At 37.7% G+C, this 21,252-nt stretch overlaps 2 protein-coding genes across 3 annotated transcripts in view; both read left to right on the top strand.

The window, feature by feature from the left end:
• Positions 1–7,202, top strand: part of IQGAP2 (IQ motif containing GTPase activating protein 2) — a 130,021-nt gene extending 122,819 nt beyond the window's left edge. For both annotated transcript variants that reach the window (XM_026670605.2, XM_026670607.2), the window contains 5 exons: positions 435–647; positions 1,847–2,007; positions 3,512–3,655; positions 3,810–3,918; positions 6,385–7,202. In XM_026670605.2, the coding sequence (XP_026526390.2) occupies positions 435–647; positions 1,847–2,007; positions 3,512–3,655; positions 3,810–3,918; positions 6,385–6,498 (741 nt within the window). In that variant the 3' untranslated portion in view covers positions 6,499–7,202. The remainder of the gene's footprint in view (positions 1–434; positions 648–1,846; positions 2,008–3,511; positions 3,656–3,809; positions 3,919–6,384) is intronic.
• A 3,550-nt stretch (positions 7,203–10,752) lies between these two features.
• On the top strand, positions 10,753–19,831 carry LOC113413956 (proteinase-activated receptor 1-like). Its single transcript, XM_026670603.2, has 2 exons — positions 10,753–11,060; positions 17,932–19,831. The coding sequence occupies exons 1-2, from the start codon at positions 10,976–10,978 to the stop codon at positions 19,125–19,127; spliced, it is 1,281 nt and encodes a 426-aa protein (XP_026526388.1). The 5' UTR covers positions 10,753–10,975; the 3' UTR covers positions 19,128–19,831.
• Positions 19,832–21,252: the final 1,421 nt, after the last annotated feature.

The raw sequence follows: 21,252 nt of genomic DNA on the forward strand, positions 1-21,252 counted from the left end.
AAATTCTTAACTATTACACTGGTTTCCTTACATTATATCTGTCAGGAAATATTTGTGCTGTATTAACAGAACTAAAAATATCTTTTGCCTTAGGATTGTTTTTTTAATTCACTTTTAAAAATTGTTATTCCTGGAAAAGAAATCAGTGTAGAGGTAAGAACTGAAAACTAAAGCTAAGGCATTCTGGATTCAAGTCTGCCCTCAGCCACAGGAGCTCATTTTCTGCTGCCACATCACCACAAAGTCTGTCTTTATTGCTGAATCTTCCTTGATGCCTGACCAATGTTCTTGTTAGATGTACTGATTTTGTGTATAGATGAAAAGATATATGCAATTCTTAATTCTGATATGAACATGTAAGCTTGCTTACATAAAAGGTGATAATCTTTGTTTGCCTATAAATACAGTCTTACTTATGTGAACTGTTTTTTTAGGAAACTGAACACATAAAAATAATAGAAAAACGTGCAATTTTGGATTCTAAAACACCAGAGAAAATGAAATATAGTCGATCTATTCTTGAAGAAGGACAGTTACCATTAGAACAAAAGAAAAGAAAAATCCAGAGAAACCTGCGAACATTGGAACAAGCTGGGCTGGTTTCATCTGAAAACAAATATCAAGAAATCATCAATGAAATAGCAAAGGTTTTAGCAATATTATTACATTTTTCCAATTGTTTTCTGCTTTCCATTTTGAATATAATAGGTTGATTTTGAGTAAAATAGCATATTGTAAAGTGAAATATAACCATTGAGGAAATATTCCTAGTAAGGTAAGTTAAAGAAATGGTAGGCTTGGATATCTGACTATGATATTTATTCATGAATTTTAATATATAATTATTATATTTTATTATAAACTTATTTTGACTGCATGTTCATGCTGCAGTGACTCTTAATGAGTTATTCTCTGAACTATACTCCAAAAACAATTGTGGTAATGAATTACGTGGTACAGCTTCAATATGTTTAATTCAGTTGCCTGAATTGGAAAGATTCATACATAGTGTTCATTTTTAATGTACAAGAATGGTTTTGCAATTACCATGTAGAAAGGTATAGTGCATTCAGCTTCTCAATAATGGCAAAATGTCCCAGTTACTTGCTTCCTAAATACCAATATTGAACCTCAGTGTTAAATACTGGTTATGTCTAGATGAAATTACACATTATGTAGCATCAAAATGAGCATTTTGTTTGAATAAGATTATTTTTTCATATTGTGTTCCTATTGCTTATAAGCCACCTAAAGTCACTGTGAATGAGTAAGTGGCCATAAAAATTTCCTAAATAAATAAATGAACAAATGCTTTGCCAATATAGGTAGTCCTTGATTAACAACCAGTTGTTTAGTGATGTTTGAAGTTACAGTGGCACTGAAAAAATGACTTATGACCATTGCAGCATCCCCATGGTAATGTAATCAAAATTTGGACATTTGGCAACTGGCTTATATCTATGACAGTTGCATTGTCTCAGGGAAATATGATCACTTTTTGTGACCTTCTGACAAGCAAAGTCAATGGGGAAGCTAGATTCACTTAACAACCATGTTGCTAAGTTAACAACTGCAGTGATTCACTTAACTGTGGCAAGAAAGGTTGTTAAATGGAGCAAAACTCATTTAACAACTGCCTTGATAAGCAACAGAAATTTTGGGGTCAGTTGTGGTTGCAAGTTGAGGATTATCTGTAAAAGCTTAAATAGCAATTTCCCTTCAGATTCCTATCATTCCTTTCCTAAAATCTTACTCTATTCTTATAGCTTTCTACAGTAGGGTTTGTTTGCAGATTTTAAAAAATCCAGTAAGGAAATGAGTTTTCCTCTTCTGAAATGATTTTTAGGATATCAGAAATCAAAGAAGATACAGGCAACATCGAAAAGCAGAGTTGGTAAAACTTCAGCAGACACTGAATGCACTCAATTCCAAGAAAGCTTTTTATGAAGATCAAATAAATTATTACAATACCTACATTAAAACATGTTTAGATAATTTGACAAGAAAGTGAGTAAAATCTTTTTATATACAAAGAAAATACATTCTATGGCAAATGTTTTCATTGTTTTCATCTGTTACACCTTATTATAAATCAAAACAATGCTGTTCTACATTAGAAAATAAATTACGGAACTTTTTAAATATTTAAACAAATCTGAAGGACATTGGCTCTACAGATGCCTCTCAGATGAACCTCTCAACTTAGGTGATGCTGAGCCTGTTTTTCATACTTATATGGATGGTTACATATTTTAATACGGAACAGCTTGATGCTGTGAAAAAAATTATTGAAACACTGTGTTATGAATCAAAAAGGTATAGGAGCTTTTTATATTATAATTCTATCTCTAAACCTAGAAACAAAACATTTCTCTAGTAACTACATTATGTTATGGAACACACTATTTTGCCCATAATCCTAGGTGGGCAAAATATTATTAATGAATATATTCCCTTCCACAGACTGAAAAAAAAAATGCCTGCCCCTTACACTCCTGAAGAACATAATTAAGGATCTGTGACAATTCACCGTGGCCAACTTGCCACGGCCAACTCACTGCAGGACAACTCACCATGGCCATCTTGCCACAGGATAACTGCGGGCAAGAGTGACACTTAATAGCAAAGAAATGGTGGAATAGAATCATTAAAGAAAGTATGCAAAAAGAGTGACAGAATGAAATGTGAATGGCAAAAATTAAAATAATTTTAATTTATTTAAATAATTAAATAGAAGTGTTAAATTGTCCCATAGCAAGTTGTCCTGCGGTAAGTTGCCCATGGCAAGTTGGCCTGAGGTTAGTTGGCTGTGGCCAGTTGGCCATGGCAAATTAGCTAAGGTATGTTGTCCACAGCAAGTTGACTGTGTGGCAGGTTGTCCCATTCCCCATAATTAATTATCTGTATTATTGCACAGCCTTTTTTTCCTGAAAATCCAGAAGCAAGGTCTGTCATTTGAATATCCAATGCCAGTTTGGTCTAGTGCTTAAGGCTTCCAGGCTAGAAGTCAGAAATCTTATGAGTTCAAGTCCCAACTTAGCAAAGACAGCCAGCTGGGTGACTTTGGGCCAGCCATTCTCTTTCAGTCCAACCTACCTCACAGGGTTATTGTAGGGAAAATAGGAAGAAAAAACATTAGATATGCTTGCCACCTTGAATTGTTTATTTAAAAAATAAAGGAAGCATATAAATTAAATAAATAAATAAATTTCATCCGGGCAGAGAGACATTGGGAAGATCCTACCTCATTAAATGAGGGTGGGGATGAAAACCATCATTTTTTTCTTATTTTCATTTCATTAATTTATTAACACAGCCCTTTTAACAACTTGTGAGTGCTTTTGCTCCTCAAAAAAAAAAGATTGCCAGTATAGAGGTTGACATTGGCTTGATAAACTATTTTAAATTTGAATCTAAAAACATTTGTATTTATTTTATATCTGTCTTTATTAGCAAAAGGAAAACATGTTTCTTCTGTGGCTGGCCTAAGTTTATCTGATTCAATTTACAGAAATTCACGAAGATCTATTAAATTAAATGGAAAGCAAGAGGAGAAAAGTGGAAACAAACTGAAGAATATTTCACTGAAATACACAGCAGCAAGACTATATGAAAAGGGAGTTATTCTAGAAATCGATGAACTTCAGCCTAATCAGTAGGTGTTGTACAGCTGATTTATCTATTCAAATGGATTTTTCATTTTAGAATTTAAATGAGTTATTTTTCATAGATGTTTTGGTTTTAACTCCGTAGCATTTTAATGTGAAATATATTTCTACTTACAAATGATTTTTTTTTCTTCTTCATAGATTTAAGAATGTAATGTTTGAAATTACACCTGGTGAAGAGGTGGGTGACTTTGATATTAAAGCTAAATTCTTAGGTGTGGAGATGGAAAAAGTACAGCTCCATTTTCAGGTAAATTGTGTTTTTAAATCATATGTGTTTTATTAGAGGCTTTTCTAGGCTATATTGTGGGAACAGTAAGAAGAAAATAATTTGCAGCATGCATTCAAGTAGCATCTAAGGACCTATTTTGAAATGGAGTACTTTACAAAGTAGTTTACTCTTATTAAAGGGATCTTCATTTTAAACAGTAAAAAAGCAGAATTCCATCAGTTATGCCCAGATCAGTTCTTTGATTTTTGCCAGGTTTATTATTGATACACTTTGAGATAAAACATACACTGCCACAAATTAGGAGAACTGATTAGAGCAGTGCTTTTCAACCACAGCAACTTTAAGATGTGTTGATATCAACGATCAGAATTCCTACCCATCATAGGGAATTGTGACAGTTGACGTCCATACATCTTCAGGTTACCATGGTTGACAAACACTGGATTAGATAATTACTCTGACATAACTATTGCCAATCTGCATAAATCTGTATTCACTTTTCTTACAGTTATATTTGTGCTTTCTTGTAATTCAGGACTATAATCCTTTTTTAAAGTAATCACAATTCAACAATACTTTGCCACTATTTTTGGATCTTACTGGATTTGCATTTTTTGTTGGGTTTGGGTCTCTTTCCCAGTGCAAGAACACTAATCTCCCCCAAAATAAAGGAAAAACAAGGAAGCAACAAACTACCATCTATTATAACAAAAGCAAATAGTGATTTACTCATCAAACTGCTTGCCTTCAGGATAAATTTTATATAAAAGTGCATGATAATTGCTGGCTAGTATCTCAACTTCTAGAATCTAGAGCAGGGGTGGGCAAACTACGGCCCGCGGGCCACATCCGGCCCGTTGGTCTGTCCAATGCGGCCCGCCCCTGAAAAAAAATCACTGCCATTGGTCTGTCCAATCCGGCCCGCCCTGAAAAAAATCGCTGGGCGTGGCCTATTGCTCTGTGCCGCGTGGCCCCCAAAGCTGCAAAACAGTGCGGAGCGATCTAGGGGTAGGAAAGAAAAGAAATTTGCAAAGGCCTCGGCTGGGAGTTCGAAATCACCTTCGAGTGCGACCTCTCCAAAGGTGAGTCGTCCCCACCGATCCCCCTTTTTTTCCGGGGCTTCCAGGCTTAAACTTAGCAAAGGCAAAGCTTGCAGGCTGGAGCGTCTTCCTGCCGAGGAGCGGAAGGGTTCCACCTGGCAGGCGGGCGGGCTGCTTGAGCCACCTAAAGCTAGGCCGCTGCTGGTGGAGCCTTGCCCTGCCTTGGTGCCCCGCTTCCCGGCTCGGGCGGTCCTGCTCGGGCGGCACTTTAAAGGCTGCTCCCAGCACCCGAGCAACTTCCCAGCAACTTTCCGCTTCGCTTTAACTCGCGGGCGCGCGCTGGCCCCGAGCCGTGCGGCGGAGGGGAAGCCCGGCTGGTGGGCGGGCAGGCAGGCTGCTTGGAGGAGGTGACCTGGCGGCGCTCCAGGCTTCCCTCCGCCGTGCGGTTCGGGCGAGGCGCGAGCGCCCGCGAGTTAAAACGGCCGAAAGTTGCTGGGAAGTTGCTCGGATTTCCGGGCTTCCAGGCTTAAACTTTGCAAAGGCAAAGTTTGCAGGCTGGAGCGTCTTCCCGCCGAGGAGCAGGAGGGTTCCGCCCAGCAGGTGGGCGGGCTGCTTAAACTTTGTTCGGGCGGCACTTTAAAAGCCTGCTCCCAGCACCCGAGCAACTTCCCAGCAACTTTCGGCTTCCTCCTTTAACTCGCGGCGCTCGCGCCGCTCCGAGCCGCGTGGCAGAGGGGAAGCCCGGTGGGCGGGCAGGCTGCTTGGAGGAGGCGACCGGCGGTGCCCGGCAGCAGCAACAGGCAGTTTCGCCCGGCTCCGCTCAGGTGTCCGGCTGGGGCTGTCAGGAGTTGCTACCGCCGGCGCAGCTCCGTGCGGCTCCAGTCCCGCGTTGCCTTGGGAAGGAAAAGGCAAAACCAGGAGCCGCTGAGCCTGAGCTCTCAGTGCTGCTGCTCCCGTTGCAAAGCACCGCCGGCTCTTCCTTTTTGCCTTTCCTTCCCGAGGCAACGCAGGACTGGAGCCGTGCGGAGCCGCGCCGGCGGTAGCAACTCCTGACTCAGGGGGCCTCCGAGGGAGGGGAAGGAGGAGAAGAGGGGGAAGGGTGGGTGGGGCGATTCCCAAAAATCTTGTGCTGACCCGGCCCGTCTGTCAAATTTTAAAAGTCAATGCAGCCCCGAGCCAAAAAGTTTGCCCACCCCTGATCTAGAGGGTAACATCAAGTTGTCTAAATAGAATATAATGTTTCCTTTTGGACCGTTTTCTGCTTGCCTTAATTGTATCAATAATATAATTAATTTTTGAGGCTTCTTGATTTTGATTTTCAAGATTGATTTTCAAGATGCTAGGGAGGGCTGTTTTCACATTTTGCTTGTCTTCATGTTTTTTATAAGCATTGCTAATTCTGATTTCAATTTTAAAATTCTTTCACTTTTCTTCATTGCTTCAGGACTTGCTTCAAATGCAATATGAAGGTGTTTCCGTAATGAAAGTGTTTGAGAAAGCTAAAGTGAATGTAAACCTCCTGATTTTTCTGCTGAACAAGAAATTCTATGGAAAATGATGCACTACATTTTGTTTCAATCAAGTCCCAGTTCTGGCTGTAGCTGAAATATTTAAATCTATTATACAACAGATCTTTCTTCAAGGCAGCCCAGAAGAAATTACTTGTGTGCCTTTTCATCGTTTGATAATATAATAATAAAGTAAGAAACTACGAATCAGCTTAAAACACTTCCTGATTTCTGTGGTGTTGGTACTCAATTAAAAAAGATAAGATCAAGTGACATCCAAACACTGTATGTCTGATTTTAAATATATGGACATTTGAATAGCATATATAGAAATCTTACCTCAGTAAAATTATATACTTGTAAATCAGTATCAAATACAGTTTTCCTTATTATTCATAGGAAAAATAATTTCTAATATGAGTCTCTAAAGAATAGCTTTGGCAAATATTTCTTAAGTGCTATTTTTCCAGAAGCCTGTCAATTGTAAAGTGAATTATTGTACAATTCAAAATTTTATAAAGTAATAATAAATTTAACATTTACTGTATAAAATATATATTTTGCAATTCATTCCTATTAAAAATGCACTACTGCCTCAATAAAATCTATACACAGCCTTTTAATTTAAGTGTAAAGAAGTAATTGGAATAGTGATCTGTTTTTTTGCAGTGTAATTGAGGTATTTTAAATAAATTGTGCCTGTCTTTTTTGTAAGAAAACAAAAATTTCACAAATAAAATGCAATAAATCATAATCTAGTTAATTTTTAATTTTCTTTCAATAAGTGTAGTTCTTTTATATTTGGGAGGACTCTGTAACTACCAGTATGAACTGCTGTGCCTGCTTATGCAAGTAAACCAAAGAGCTTCTCACTCCATTTCCAACAATGGACTATTCCTTTTAAATTTTGCAGTGGCTTTGATAGAACAAGGTTGACTACAGAATCAAGGCACTAACCCAAATTTTCTGTAACTATAACTTTATTGATTTTTTTTAAAGATGCCAAGTTAAAAGGTAAACAGTGATAGAAAATTAGAAAAAGAAAAAGGCTCAAAAAATAATAAAAGTAAATGTGCTGAAAAGAAAAAGAAAATAGAAAAAATGAGTTCCAACTTTCTTTGATTCAGATATAGATATAATGATATAGAGATAAGATTTAGATATATAGAACCTCATACTTCTCCTGCTTTTTGTGATTATCTGAGGACTATCTATATGACTATTTGATAGTTTTATTTTGGATTCAGTAAAGGAAAACCTTAGAGTTCAGAGGCCATTTGCATTAACTCCATTTCTGAGAATAAAGAGAAACCATAAGGCATTTGTAGGTTTTCAGAGATATCAAGTTGATATTTATTATTCTTTGTCTGTTCTATTTCCAGCTGTCCATTTATCTTTCTTCTTTGAAAAAGAACTCCTCCTATACACTAAATGGAGTATGATGCCTTTATCTCTTTCCCCTATCTTTATAATACTTAATATAGAACACATAACTTTCATTGGGATTCTATCTGGTACATTCTAAAATTATACTATATTATCAAAACCAATACAAATCTATTCATTAATATTGATATTCATTTATATCTTAAACATTTAACACATTACTTTTCAGTTAAATCACATACTTTTATGGGAGCACCTATTTTCCATAGTTATCCCCCCCCCCCCACATCACATATTATAGCTCATTATTTCATTACAATGTTCCTCCTCCTTCTACTTCAAATCTCTCATTTCACAAAAAAGTTTCACTAGGATAACATAGTCTAATCATTAATATTAACAATCATTTATATCTTAAACATTTTACTCATTTCAATTAAATATCATGCCTTTGTGGGAACACTTATGCTTTCCAAAATTATTTCCCCCCCCCCCACATCACACATCTTAAATCATATTTCATTACAGTACTCCCTTTTTCTTAACAAAAATTTCACTAGGTTATACTAAATATTTTATCACATTTTAAATTACATATTATTTCCAATTTTCTATGGCTATTTCTAAATACAAATATAAAAATGCAATCTTATGTACCTTTCTAGAATCCCTTTTTCAGTAAAATTTATCCATTATCTCTCAAAAACTTTTGCTTCTTCACATCTTGCTCCCCACCATTAAGGCTTCTCATCCCTTCCTTTCTCCCTTGCTTCTTCTCCTTGCCCTCTTTACCCCCTTGTCTCTCCACCTCCCTTTTATTCTGCTTTTCCCCTTTCTGTTGTTTCCTAACATAATGTCCCCTTTTCACCTTATTCTTCTCTTTTTGGGTTGTTTTTCCAGATCTTAAAGTCGTCTTTTCCTTTTTCTCTTTCTTTTTCCCTTCTCCGACCAAAGTTATTTGTTCATCAAAGATGGCTTCTTCTTTGTCCCCACCATCCTGTTGCTCATTCAGCTTTACATAAGTATAAACCGCCATTTCTAAATATTGAAAAAGAGTGCCAAGGACATCTTTCCCTTCTTGCTTTTCTTTTTCATATTTTTGATATACAAGTTTCAGTCCATCCACAAGTGATGCCATTGTGTAGAGAAAAAGTTTTTCCAAACAACCACCCAAGTGCTTTTAATCAGAAATAATTCTCAAAAGTTCCAAAATCACCAAACAATCCAAACAAGCTGTTTCTTTTAAATACCTTCTCCTCTTTCACTTTCTCTTTCTGGGGTTAAAGTTTAATCACAAAGTTCCCTTTAAAATATATCTTTTAGAAGCCTTATTGATGTTTAGTAACTCTTTAAAGTTCTAGGCAATCTTCTCCTTATTTTCAAATTTTGCTCCAATTTTTTTTTCCTCTCCCTTCCCACTCACAGCCAAAAAAATTTTTTCCCATCCCCTGTCACGTTAGGAAGGAGAGTGAAACGGGAAAAAAAACTTTCCCTTTTAGGAATTCACAGCTTGTAACTCTCACTAGAAACAATGTATACTTAGCAGCCTTCAAGATTCCAGGTCACTTTCTCTTGCCTTGTCCCGGTTGGAAGCAGCTTTCATATTTCTTCCAGCTTTCTCCCTCCTGCACCTGCTTGTCCGGCTGCAGATTTCTTCGTGGCGGCCATTGCTGACCGCCGTTCCTCCGCCTTGGGAGAAGGGGGTTTTGCCGGCTGGGGAGGGGGTCTGCGACACCCCCAAGCCCCTGTCCGGATCCCCCCTGTCTTCAGCTGCCTCTATGGGGCAGCTATATCCCCCAGATCCAAACGGATCGGGGGAACCTTGGCGGCGAACGCAGCAGGGATCGCGCAGTATTGCGAATCCCTGCCGCCGCCGAAACCTTGCAAACCGGAATTTTAAAAACAATTTTCCATTCAGTATTAATAGTCCATGGAAATGTTGGCAAAACTATAGCAAATCCGTTGAAATGTTGCTGGAATTTAGGAATGAAAGAGCCAAGGTTACATTTTAATTATTTATACTAATATTTATTATTTTATTTATAAATAATAAAATTTATTTATATTTGTTTAGCTGTCCATCTCCCATGAAAGTGACTGGGTGGTGTAGAACACTAAATTAAAAAAGATTAAATACTTTAAGAACAATCACAATTTAAAAAAATAATTATATATAAGCACACAAAGGAGAGGATAATATTATTATTAAGAGAATTAATATTATTAAGGGAACCATTGCAAAATCTCCCCAGTTCCCTGGAAATGGGGTCCCAACACAGCCAGATTTTGAGGGGCTTGTATAAGGTTGAGAGATGGAGCTAATCTCTCCCAGGGACAGAAAATTCCCCAATCTGGGGATTGTAGCATTTTAAATATACTGTATTTGGATTCAAGATGAAAATTTACATGGAATATATGACCAAGTACAATTATTTAATATGTTTCATCAATAGATATACTAAGTTACAGAAGGCAACTTGTGGTACCAGTCTTAAATCTCTGCCTGTGTTGGCTTAAACAGAGATTTTATTCAGTGTTGCAATTGGCATAATAGATGTATAGACCAATTGTAAGAGGAAGTCCACTGAACATAAACAATACACATAAACAATATTTTTTGCTTCACACAGTTGTTGGATTTTGTCCTTCAGTGTTATTAACATGTGAGATGACTCATGGATAGGGGGTAACAGAACTAATGGTAGCTTTCCTATTGTGAAATATTCCCACCCCCTCCCAAACATTAGCAGGTTTGTTTACTTCAATTTATTTTCCTGTTGGCAACAGGCAAGGCCCTTTTCCATTATGTCAAACTTTTTAAGCTGCAAGTATCATCCTGCCAAAAGTCTGTGGTTAAAAAAAAAAAAAAATAGCACATTATGTCTTCATTGTTTTGCATTGCCAAAAGAAGAAATGCTCTCTTCTCCCACTCAACACTCTCCTTCAGAGGGAACACACTCGGGGCGAAGGCGAGGGCAGAGGAGTAGCATGTCTCCAGCCTCCCTCTCGGTTTGGGGCGGGGGTTGTAAGAAGACTTCCCCCGGCCTCACAAGGCGACGCGCTGCCTTTCCTTTCCCCACAAGGCTGAAGGAGCCTAGCTGAGCGCGGCTGTTCCTTCGGTCCTCGCCGGCTAAGGCGGCCATGGGGCAGCCACTTGTCCTGGTCGCCCTGGGCTGGATCGCGGTGCTGGCGCTTCCCTTGCACGGCTTCTCCTCGCCCCGAAATGGTAAGGCCGAGGAGGCGGGGGTGTTTCTGCTCGGGATTTAGGGTGGTCGCGGCTGGGGGCAGTTCAGCCATCTTTTCGAGAGCACGAACGGGGGGCCCTGAGCTGAGTCTCCTTGCCGGCCTCCCCAAGGAGCAATTCTGGATGCCTGGCAATAAATATCCCCCCCTTCCCTTGAAATGAACGCCCTTTTATATGAAAACGCCTCGGGATTGATAAAAGGCGAAGGCGCCCGGGCTTGTGCCTCATCTGGGGCTTTGAACTTTGCCTGGCAAGCAAAAAGTTGGATTTTCTACTCCCGGAACCGCCTTCGCTCGACTTAAACTCTGAAGTACTTGTTATGTAGTTGACTGGTTTAGAAATACCATTGACATTTCAATTTGGTGTTGTTTTTTTTAATCTACCCCACTGCGGCTTCTTTCGACAGAAACCTGAAGTCTGTTGTGGTTTCCTCTCACTTCTTTTGAATTGTCTTTACTGTGGCTGCTCCTCACGTCTTCTTCTCACGTTTTCGCCATTAGCCTTTCCTTCCCAGTACTTCCTGGATGCGTTGGACTACAACTCCCATTTTCTGTGGGCAGCACAAACCTTTGGCCAAGAAGGGAGTTTACAATCCAATCAATTTGTAGAATAAGGGATTAGTTAGAGTAAGTTGCTTGAGAGAGTAATTCTGGATGGATCTCCTGCAAAGCAAAGTATTTTATCAAATTTGATCCTTGCAATGAATAAGTGTGACTTCAGTTCTATAGGTCTATAAAATCAGTTTTGGTGTATTCTCCCTCTGTGGTAACATTAAAATTGGAGGTCAACAAAAGGAAGTTAGCCTAAATATAAACTGGAATTAACAAAGAGTGATAATAATAATTAACTTAAACAATTTAAATAAGAGTTAGACATATTGTTTGAGTACGGTTATTAATAATAATAATGGAAATGTATTACTTCAGTTGTGAAAGTCAACTGTATTCCTAGTATTGGGGATATGACTAAGGGAATGATGACACTGTTATACATGTTTAGTAAGCTTGAAACAGGCATGTGGTTTATTTATTTATAATATTTACAAATTGTCTCAGTTGTTATTTAGGCAACATATACTCCCCCAGAAATACCAAACCCAAAAACTTACTTAATCATCAAACAGTAATTTATGGTCACCCACAACCATCCAGGTTTAAAAGCACATCAGAATGGGGTGGTTTTCATAGGCTTACAAAATGCAAACGTTGGGCAATTCAGCCTTCAGAGGAATTATATTCCAAAGCCCGAGGATTACTATTGAAAAGGAAACTGGAGCATATCCCATAAACTCTGGTGATATGGCATTCAGGAGACTTGCTCTAGTAGATGTTCAAGTCAGATAGACAGAATCATCAATTTGATTCATTATCAACAGTAGATATTGAGCAAAAGCTAGATTGAATATTTGATACAATCTAACATGACTTATATTTTGAGTTTTGTGTCAAAGCAACTGAATTATCAAAGAGTGGTGAAATATTGCGGAATTTTCAGTTTTCTTGAAAACTGGGAGATAAGCAAACAGAAAGCAAAATAGTATGTGTTGTGAAAGAAAAGCCACTTTTAAATATTAGCTTAATTAGTTTTTTTAGCAGAAAAAGGTATTATTTAGCTTAACTAGTATTTTTTATGTTTTGTATTAAATCAGATGATTTATTTAACAAAATAATTTTTGGTATTTCTGCTGCCAAGAGTTTGTTATAGCATAAACTGCTGTAACAAATCATTTGAAACCAGGATTTAAAGAAGACAAATGAATAACTCCCTCCTCTACTCAGTCAATTGACTTCAGTGGACTGGAAAATTTATTGTATAAGAGAGACTAAAAGAATGGGATATATTTAATCTCCAGGGGAAAAAAGACTGAACAATGTCAATAGAAGATCAAGGTCTGTACTCCTTAATGTCAAATTGTAGGGCATAGAATAACAATCTTAGGCAGATACCAGTTAAGCAAACTTCATAACTCTTCTTCGTCAGTTTCTTTATATAAACAAAAGTTCCTGTGCCATGCCACTAAGAATTTAGTTATCTCTATTTCTGAATAGAAAAAAAGACTAGAAAATGTTTTCAATCATAACAAATAACCTCCCCTCAAAAGCAATAAAAATTAACAAAAATCAAGCAGCAATGACATTACATAAAAAGAATAAAAAAATATTTATGCTGACAAAAGAATGCATTGGAATTATAAAAAGGTAAGCATACCTACGATCTAAACTTACTAATAAGATTTACAATAAAACAACCTGTTTACCATTCTTAGCCTCTTACTCATCACTTCCACTAGTCAATCTGGTTTATTGAACAAATAAATTTCAAAACTTTCTTAAACTATTATTGAGTTTATAGTTGCCCATCTTACCCATTTGCCTTCAAGAATATATAACAGTATGTAAAAAGATAGGAAACTGTAACTGAAGATCCAGATTTTGAAATGCGCACAAACAAGATGGAGCTACAAGATGCAAAGTGGGTGAAAAAAAAAAACACCACTTCTATCCTATTGTATAAATAGGATAATACCCAACAGGCAGTGGGACAAGTATGGGAATAAATTTCGTTCCCTCTAATTGTGATTTTTAATAATTGTGTTGTATTTTTAAAAAATATAGAATCAGAATGTAGATGACATCTTTGTCATAACAAAAAAGGAACAATTAGAGAACACAAGTAAAGCAATCAACATCTTCAAAGGAATAACACTTACAAAAGAAGAAAATAACACACTTCCCATGCAGGATATCAGCAGCAGTGGATGAAATGATGGCAAACTTGGAACCCCACTCACATTGTGTTTTCGAATATCAAAATAACACAACTTCCCATGAGGAGCAATGTAAGAACTTTATTCCAGGGGTCGCCAACCTTTTGGATCTCAGGGACCACCAAACTCATAATTTTAAAACCCGGGGACCACTAATATGAATTTTGACTGACGGTGGCTTGCTGACATTTTCCGAGGGTGTCAGGTGAGGCTCCATTCAAAATCCAAGAAAGAAAACCTTAGACTCCGTAGTTTTAGAGAAAAGGACTTTTACTGAAGACTGATATGGTAGCATCAGAAGAATACAAGATCTGAAGCAATAGGCGCGAAAATTGCATATAGAAACTTACAACTCCCAACAGTTCAAAATTGGCCATCCAATCTGAGATGTCATGTGGGGCATCTTCAGGTGGTGTTTCAGACATCTGGTATGCCAAGATGGTTGACCTTGGCATAGACAGATAAGAGGCTACATCTGTGCAGTAAGTAAGTAAGCATAATCAAGCAGCATCCCAAACTTTACATTTCATCAACTCAAACCTCCAGCACTTTTCCCCCTACATAGTCCAATTATTCTTCCCTCCCCCCGTTTCTATGGCAGCCGGAAAGATAAGCAGAAGAAGGATTCTTGGAGGCTGACACAGGGTCTCTGCAGAAAGCAGCAGAGACCCTGGAAAAAAACCCAAAAAAAAGTCTGCAGGAAAATTCCCCACCCCGTTTTCCTACCGATCGATCATTCTTTATTTGGGATTGCAGGATACCATCTCCAGCTCCGTTCTCAGGGAGAGAGAGAGAGAGACTTTTGGCTTCATGCAAGGAAAGCAGCAGAAGCAGCAGAAGTCTTTCTCTCCCCCAAACTGCCAGAAATGAGTCTTTGTGAGTCTTGTGCCAGCACATTCTCTTGAAGCAGGATGCCTTGCAGGGTCCCAAAGACTCATTTCTGGCGGAGTTTGGGGGAAAGAAAGAAAGAAAGACATTTGCTGCTTTCCTTGAATGCAGCCAAAAGCAGAAAAAAGAAGCAGCCCAGTGGCCAGGCCAGGCATGTGGGGCAAGTGGGGCAATTTCCCCCCTCCACCCTTTTCCCACTCCCCTCACTACCTTGTGTTGTTTGCAATGCAAGAGACGCAGCCTTGTGTTCCCGCGCAGCCTGGATTAATTGCTTTGTGGGTGATATTTCTCTGTGGATCACCAACATTTTCTCACAGACCACCAATGGTCCCTGGCCCACTGGTTGGCGACCACTGCTTTATTCAGAGAAACATAAACACACTTTAGCAAGTCAGTATGCCAGAAAGAAGAAACAGACCACCTATACAACATCTTCCATGCAACTTTATCAAAAAGTGCAAACAACCCACTACAACACAACTCACTACAGCACATCCAGTTTAACATGGTAAAAGGATAACATTCCCATGTATCAAAAACTTCTCAGAAACATTATTTTCTTGGTCTTATACTGTTTCAAGCAATATGAATCTAAGCAGCATATAACCATTATAACAATGACTGTTACAACTACACAACATCACTATAGCACACAAACCATCTAATGTTCTCCAAACCATCTTAAAGAAACCAATAAGACCTAGTGGTCCAAGAAGGAGAAAAAAATGGCTCATCCATAGTATATAGTTCAAGGACTGCAGCAGCCATTATGTAGGACAGGCAGGCAGAAGACTAGCAGAGTGCATGCAAGACAACTAAGAATACGTAGCAGTCAAAAGACTTGACAAAAACTCCAAAACAAACTCCAAAACAAAGAGACAGACCACAGTTTCAAATGGGGAACTATTAGCATATTAGACCAAGGCAAATCCAAAAATGCTCCTGGAAGCATGACATTTAGACAAATTAGCCAGTAGATATATAGAGATAAATCACATTTACATGCTAAAAAAAATCTAGCACACAACAAAAAGACCACCGTACAACCCCTCCAGTGGCCCACTTTCACATAAGCAAGTATCAGGGTTAATGCCGACTGACCAAAATACAGTCCAACTCTTGAATCCAGAAGTACAATGCTTGGAGTCTGACAAGGATTCATGCATCAATGCCATTTTTTAAGACCAAACTTGCTTTTTGTGGCTGTTTAGTAGTTTGATATGTGCTGGGTTAATAAACATGCAGATCCACTTTAAGGATGGGATTATTATTTTTTGTGTATTTTTTCATGGTCTTCTATAGCAATATGAATCTAAGCAGCATGCAATATACCTTTATGACAATGATAATCAGCATACAACAACAATATAATATTATAAATAGCATTCCAACGGCATAAAAACTACCTCAATCCAATCATCTTCATCATGATTTTTAGGTACTTGTATATTTCTAGATTTGTACAGTTGTACAGTTGATACTCTAAATTTTATTTCATAAAGAATGCCTTGGTAAGGCCACACTTGGAATACTGCATCCAGTTTTGGTCACCCTGATGTAAAAATATGTTGAGACTCTAGAAAGAGTTGCAGAGAAGAGCAACAAAGATTATTAGGAGTCTGGAGGCTAAAACATATAAAGAATGGTTTCTGGAATTGCATATGTCTAGTTTAATGAAAAGAAAAACAAGGGATGACATATGTTCAGATATCTCAGGGGTTGCCACAAAGAAGAGGGGAGTCAACCTATTTCCAAAGCACCAGAGGGCAGGACAAGAAGCAATGGGTGGAAAACTAATCAAAGAGAAAAGCAACATAAAACTAAGAAGAAATTTTCTGACAATTAGAACAATTAATCAGTGGAACAACTTGCCTTCAGAAGTTGTCTGAAATGGTATAGGGTTTCTTATCTAAGCAAGGGGTTGGACTAGAAGACCTCCAAGGTCCCTTCCAACTCTGCTATTCTATTCTATTCTAAAGTACTTCCTTTCTGAAATCTTATTATGTTACATAATAATATTTCTACCAAAAATGATAGAAGACTTTTCCCTTTTTCTTTTACACTTACTCAAAGTGACTGCAATTAGTAACAAAAGACCCCAAGTCAGTTTTTTAAAAAAGTGAAAAAACAATTAGTGTTTTGTGGGTTTTGCTTTTTTTAGATCACATATCTCTTACTAGATGCATAAATTTATGATAAAATCTGACAGCAATTCTCCTCTTCTAGAAGTAAGAGAATAATGGATCTGAAGGAGATAATGGCCGTCAGCAACAAGGTGGTGGGGGATTTCTTTGTGAATGCTCTTTACGCAGCATCAAATTCCACTCAGCCAATTCATTTCATAGTAAAGGTTCCACCCGAGACATCCAATCTAAATTTGCTATTGAGACACTGGCAGCCTATGTGGAGCCTTGGGGTGGGTTCCCATAGATGGAAAATCTCATCATGGCTTCTGGGATTTCTCACTTCCCTATAAAAGTAATTTTGATTAACAGTTTCCTTCTGTTTTAAATTAAATAACTTTGATAGCTTTGTCCTGATAGTTTTCATCTTCTCCCCCTCCCCACCGATTATAAATGTTTATGATCTAAAAAGTAGCAACTGTTTAGCAAAAGATTCCATGGATGAAGGGTAGGACATTATTGACACTAGGGATAGTCCTTAGTCTATCAGAGGATAGTTATTGTAGGGAGAAATGGGAGGAGGGATTGCTATTCATTGCCTTGAGCTCCTAAATGAAAGGAAAATCTAATCAATCACCACCTGTAATAATTCCTTTAAAGACCTCATACTGGCGTACAAGAGGACTGCCATACAAATGGAAATAAAAAATAGGATTTCTTTCTATTTAAATTGAAATTTTTATTTAAATAATCTGATATATTATCTAATTATCTTCCCCACTGTCCGATTCTGCTGCCATCTCCGCAGGCTGCTGGTGAACCACAACACTATTCAGCTACAATACAAATATATGACTATCACACATATATAAACTAAAAGTGTAAAAAAGTAGAAATTACAGTACTGTAATGATATGCTGGAAATGTTTTGCAGCATGTTTTACAATGACACTAAGCTGATCGTTTACGACATGAGAACTGAAAAACATAATGCTAGCAAAATTAAATATAGTTTTCAACTCTAAAAGATTAATATATAATTACCTAATACCATAATATTTTTTTTTCTTTTTAGGCTCTTCTTTCATGAATGACAGTTGGGCAGGACCAAGATCCTTTCCCATTAAAGTACAGGAAGAAGAATATGAACCAATTCCACTTTCTGATAACGATGCTGAAAACGATTTGGAAATTGGGTCAGGATTTAGCAGTCAAAGCAGAATACGAAGTCTTCCAAAATATGGTCTAGTGGAAGATGTGGAACGCCTTCTATTTAGTGGATGGCTGACCTATTTTGTTCCAGGAGTCTATACTCTAGTTGCGTCCTTGAGTCTTCCTTTGAACATCACAGCAATTTTTCTGTTTTTGCTAAAAATAAAGGTGAAGAAGCCAGCTATAATGTACATGCTCAATTTGGCTTTTGCAGACGTACTTTTTGCGAGTGTGCTTCCTTTTAGGATTGTCTATTCTTTTTCTGGAAATCATTGGCCTTTTGGGCCTGCAATGTGCAAGTTCGTCACTGCAACATTTTACTGCAACATGTACTGCTCCATTCTGCTGATGACAGTGATCAGCATTGATCGTTTCTTGGCTGTAGTGTATCCAATGCAATCTCTGTCCTGGCGCACTTTAAGGCGTGCCTCTGTGGTTTGTATTGCCATCTGGCTCATATCTATTGCTGGAGTGGTTCCTTTGCTTATCACTGAGCAAACTACGAACATACTTCCTCTAAACATAACAACTTGTCATGATGTACTGAAAGAAAGTGACCTCCAAGAGTATTACCGTATTTTTTTCACTATTCTCTTTTCTTTTTTCTTTTTTGTGCCATTAATTGTTTGTACCATTTGTTATGTCTGTATCATCTGGTGCCTTAGCTCTTCAAACATCGCTGTAAAATCGGGTAAAAGGACACGAGCTTTATTGTTGTCTGTGGCTGTTTTATTCATTTTTATTGTATGTTTTGGCCCAACAAATCTTCTCTTGCTAGTTCATTATGTACATTTTTCTTACAGCAATTACACAGGTAATATATATTTTGCTTATCTTCTCTGTGTCTGCATTAGCAGTGTAAGTTGTTGTATTGACCCTTTGATCTATTATTACGCCTCCTCTGAATGTCAGCGTCAGTTGAGCAATTTATTATGTTGCAGAAAGGACTCTGAACTCCGCAGCCTTACCTCTGATAATCCCCTAGGCAGCAGAACAAGCCAAAGGGTTACTGGCACCAGTACCATTGATAACAGTCTCTATCGAAAACTACTAGCATAGAAACATTTTTGGGTGTTTCTGGTATATGTGCCTCCATTTTATAAAAGACTGCTGTGAGGACATGAACACCCTTTGTCAGACTGTTTTATTGACACAAAATCTGTCACTATAAGAATTGCGGTAAATGGAGGAAACTTTGGGAGACCGTAAGCAGTATGTCTGTACATACATACATCTTTATTTAAGGCAAAAATGTGAGCCAGAACGATCCAGGCAGTTTCTCATCAAGTATGGTTTTTTTTCCCACCACATCAGAACTATATTGAGCATCAGAAACAATTTGGGAGGCATACAGATTAATGAAAAAAAGTGCACCAATGGGAGCCATGGAACAATTCTTTCTTTGTGATTTCACAAAATTTCAAAAAGGCCAAGCCACTGTTTGCATAGCCCTCTTAATTTATGGGCATAGTGCTTTCCAGGGTTCTAGGTTAAATGCTGAGAACTCATATGCATAGATTTTAGGACACAATAAAGTCAACGTCAATAAACCTTGGATCTATGATTGAGTACGTTAAGTACTATTATCCTACATTATTTTTATATGAATGCACATGCGTATATGTGTGTATGTAAAATATACAAACCTATTACTTTGTAATTTTTTCCTCTATTAAAGCTGTACAAATGTGCATGGGCTGAGCTATTTTGTATTTTATTTTTGAAAATTGAATTACACTCAGTTAATAAATGTGCAAATGGTCTTTGTGTTTGTGATTTCCTATTAATTTGTAATTCAGAAACTAGCTCCCACAACAGTATTGAAAATATGCCACAAGTTAAATTCAAAAAAGATCATTCATTCATTCTTCCCATAAATGTACATTCAGGTAATGCTGCTGCTTTTCCAATGGCCAAACCATATCCTAAAGTTTCCTAATACAGGAAGTTTTCTATTCGCAATCATTCATTTAGTGATCGTTGAAAGTTATGATGACACGGAAAAAAGTGACTATTGACTGTTTTTCACACTTACGACCTTTGCAGCATCCCCCCAGTCACGTGATCAAAATTCAGATGCTTGACAACTGATTCATATTTATGATTGTTGCGTTATCCCAGGTTCATGTGATCACTTTTTGTGACCTTCTGACAAGCAAAGTCAATGGGGAAGCCGGATTCACTTAACCATGTTAGTACTAAACAACCAGTGCTTCACTTAACAACTGTGGCAAGAAAGGTCATAAAACAGGGAAAACTCACTTAACAAATGTCTTTGCTTAGCAACATAAATTTGGGGCTCAAATGTCCTAAGTTGAGGACTACCTGTAAGTTTTCAGAGGGAAAGCAATAGGTGCTGTGTAGATTTCTTCAAACCTAGGCATAAAATGCTGTGATGTTTTATCAGCATAGTGCAGTGTTTCCCCATGCTGTCTGGGGAATTCTGGGAGTTGGAGTCCACACATCTTAAAAGTCTCTGAGATTGAGTAAACACTGCTTCATTAAACGTCCATGGAGATTCTCAGTCTTCCACGTCATGGTTGTCCCAAAGGTGTTTTTTCAAAAGGCAGCTGGATTTAGTTGTTTTGAAGATGTTTCATTTCTCATCCAAGAAGCTTCTTCATTAGAACTGAAAAAGCTTCTTGGATGAGAAGTGAAATGACTTCAAGAAAAGACAAGTCCAGTTGCCTTTTGAAAAAGCTCCTTTAGGACGCTGCTGCAATATTTGAATGTAATTTCACATATAACCCTCAAATAGTGTATGCAGAACTCTGTATATTTGTTCATAAGCAGATGCTTCTGGATATTATGATGATGACATATGAAAGTTGTGTTCTTGTGAGAGACTCACTCCTTGCTTACCTTGTTATACACAGATGGTAGCATTAAAGAACCTACTGAATTTGTAGACTTTTGAGTTCAGTTGCTTCTTTGGCCACTAGAGGCTGCCATAACTACAGCAGAATTAACCAACAACCTTTCAAGAAAGAGTGGAGGAGGAAACAATAATTAAAAATAGAAGTAGCAGTAATGCATTCCTGCATTATACTTGTATGACTTACATTTTGCTTTCTCGCAGTCATACGGTATAAGATTTATTGAGAAAATACCATGAAAAGACACAGCCACATCAACAAACAATAAACCATGATTCAAGAAGCAATAAGAATAAGCTATTATTCTT

Source organism: Notechis scutatus, chromosome 2, assembly GCF_049901735.1.
Source record: "Notechis scutatus isolate UNSWTSFEM ecotype Mainland chromosome 2, rNotScu1.2, whole genome shotgun sequence".
Lineage (NCBI taxonomy): Eukaryota > Metazoa > Chordata > Lepidosauria > Squamata > Elapidae > Notechis > Notechis scutatus.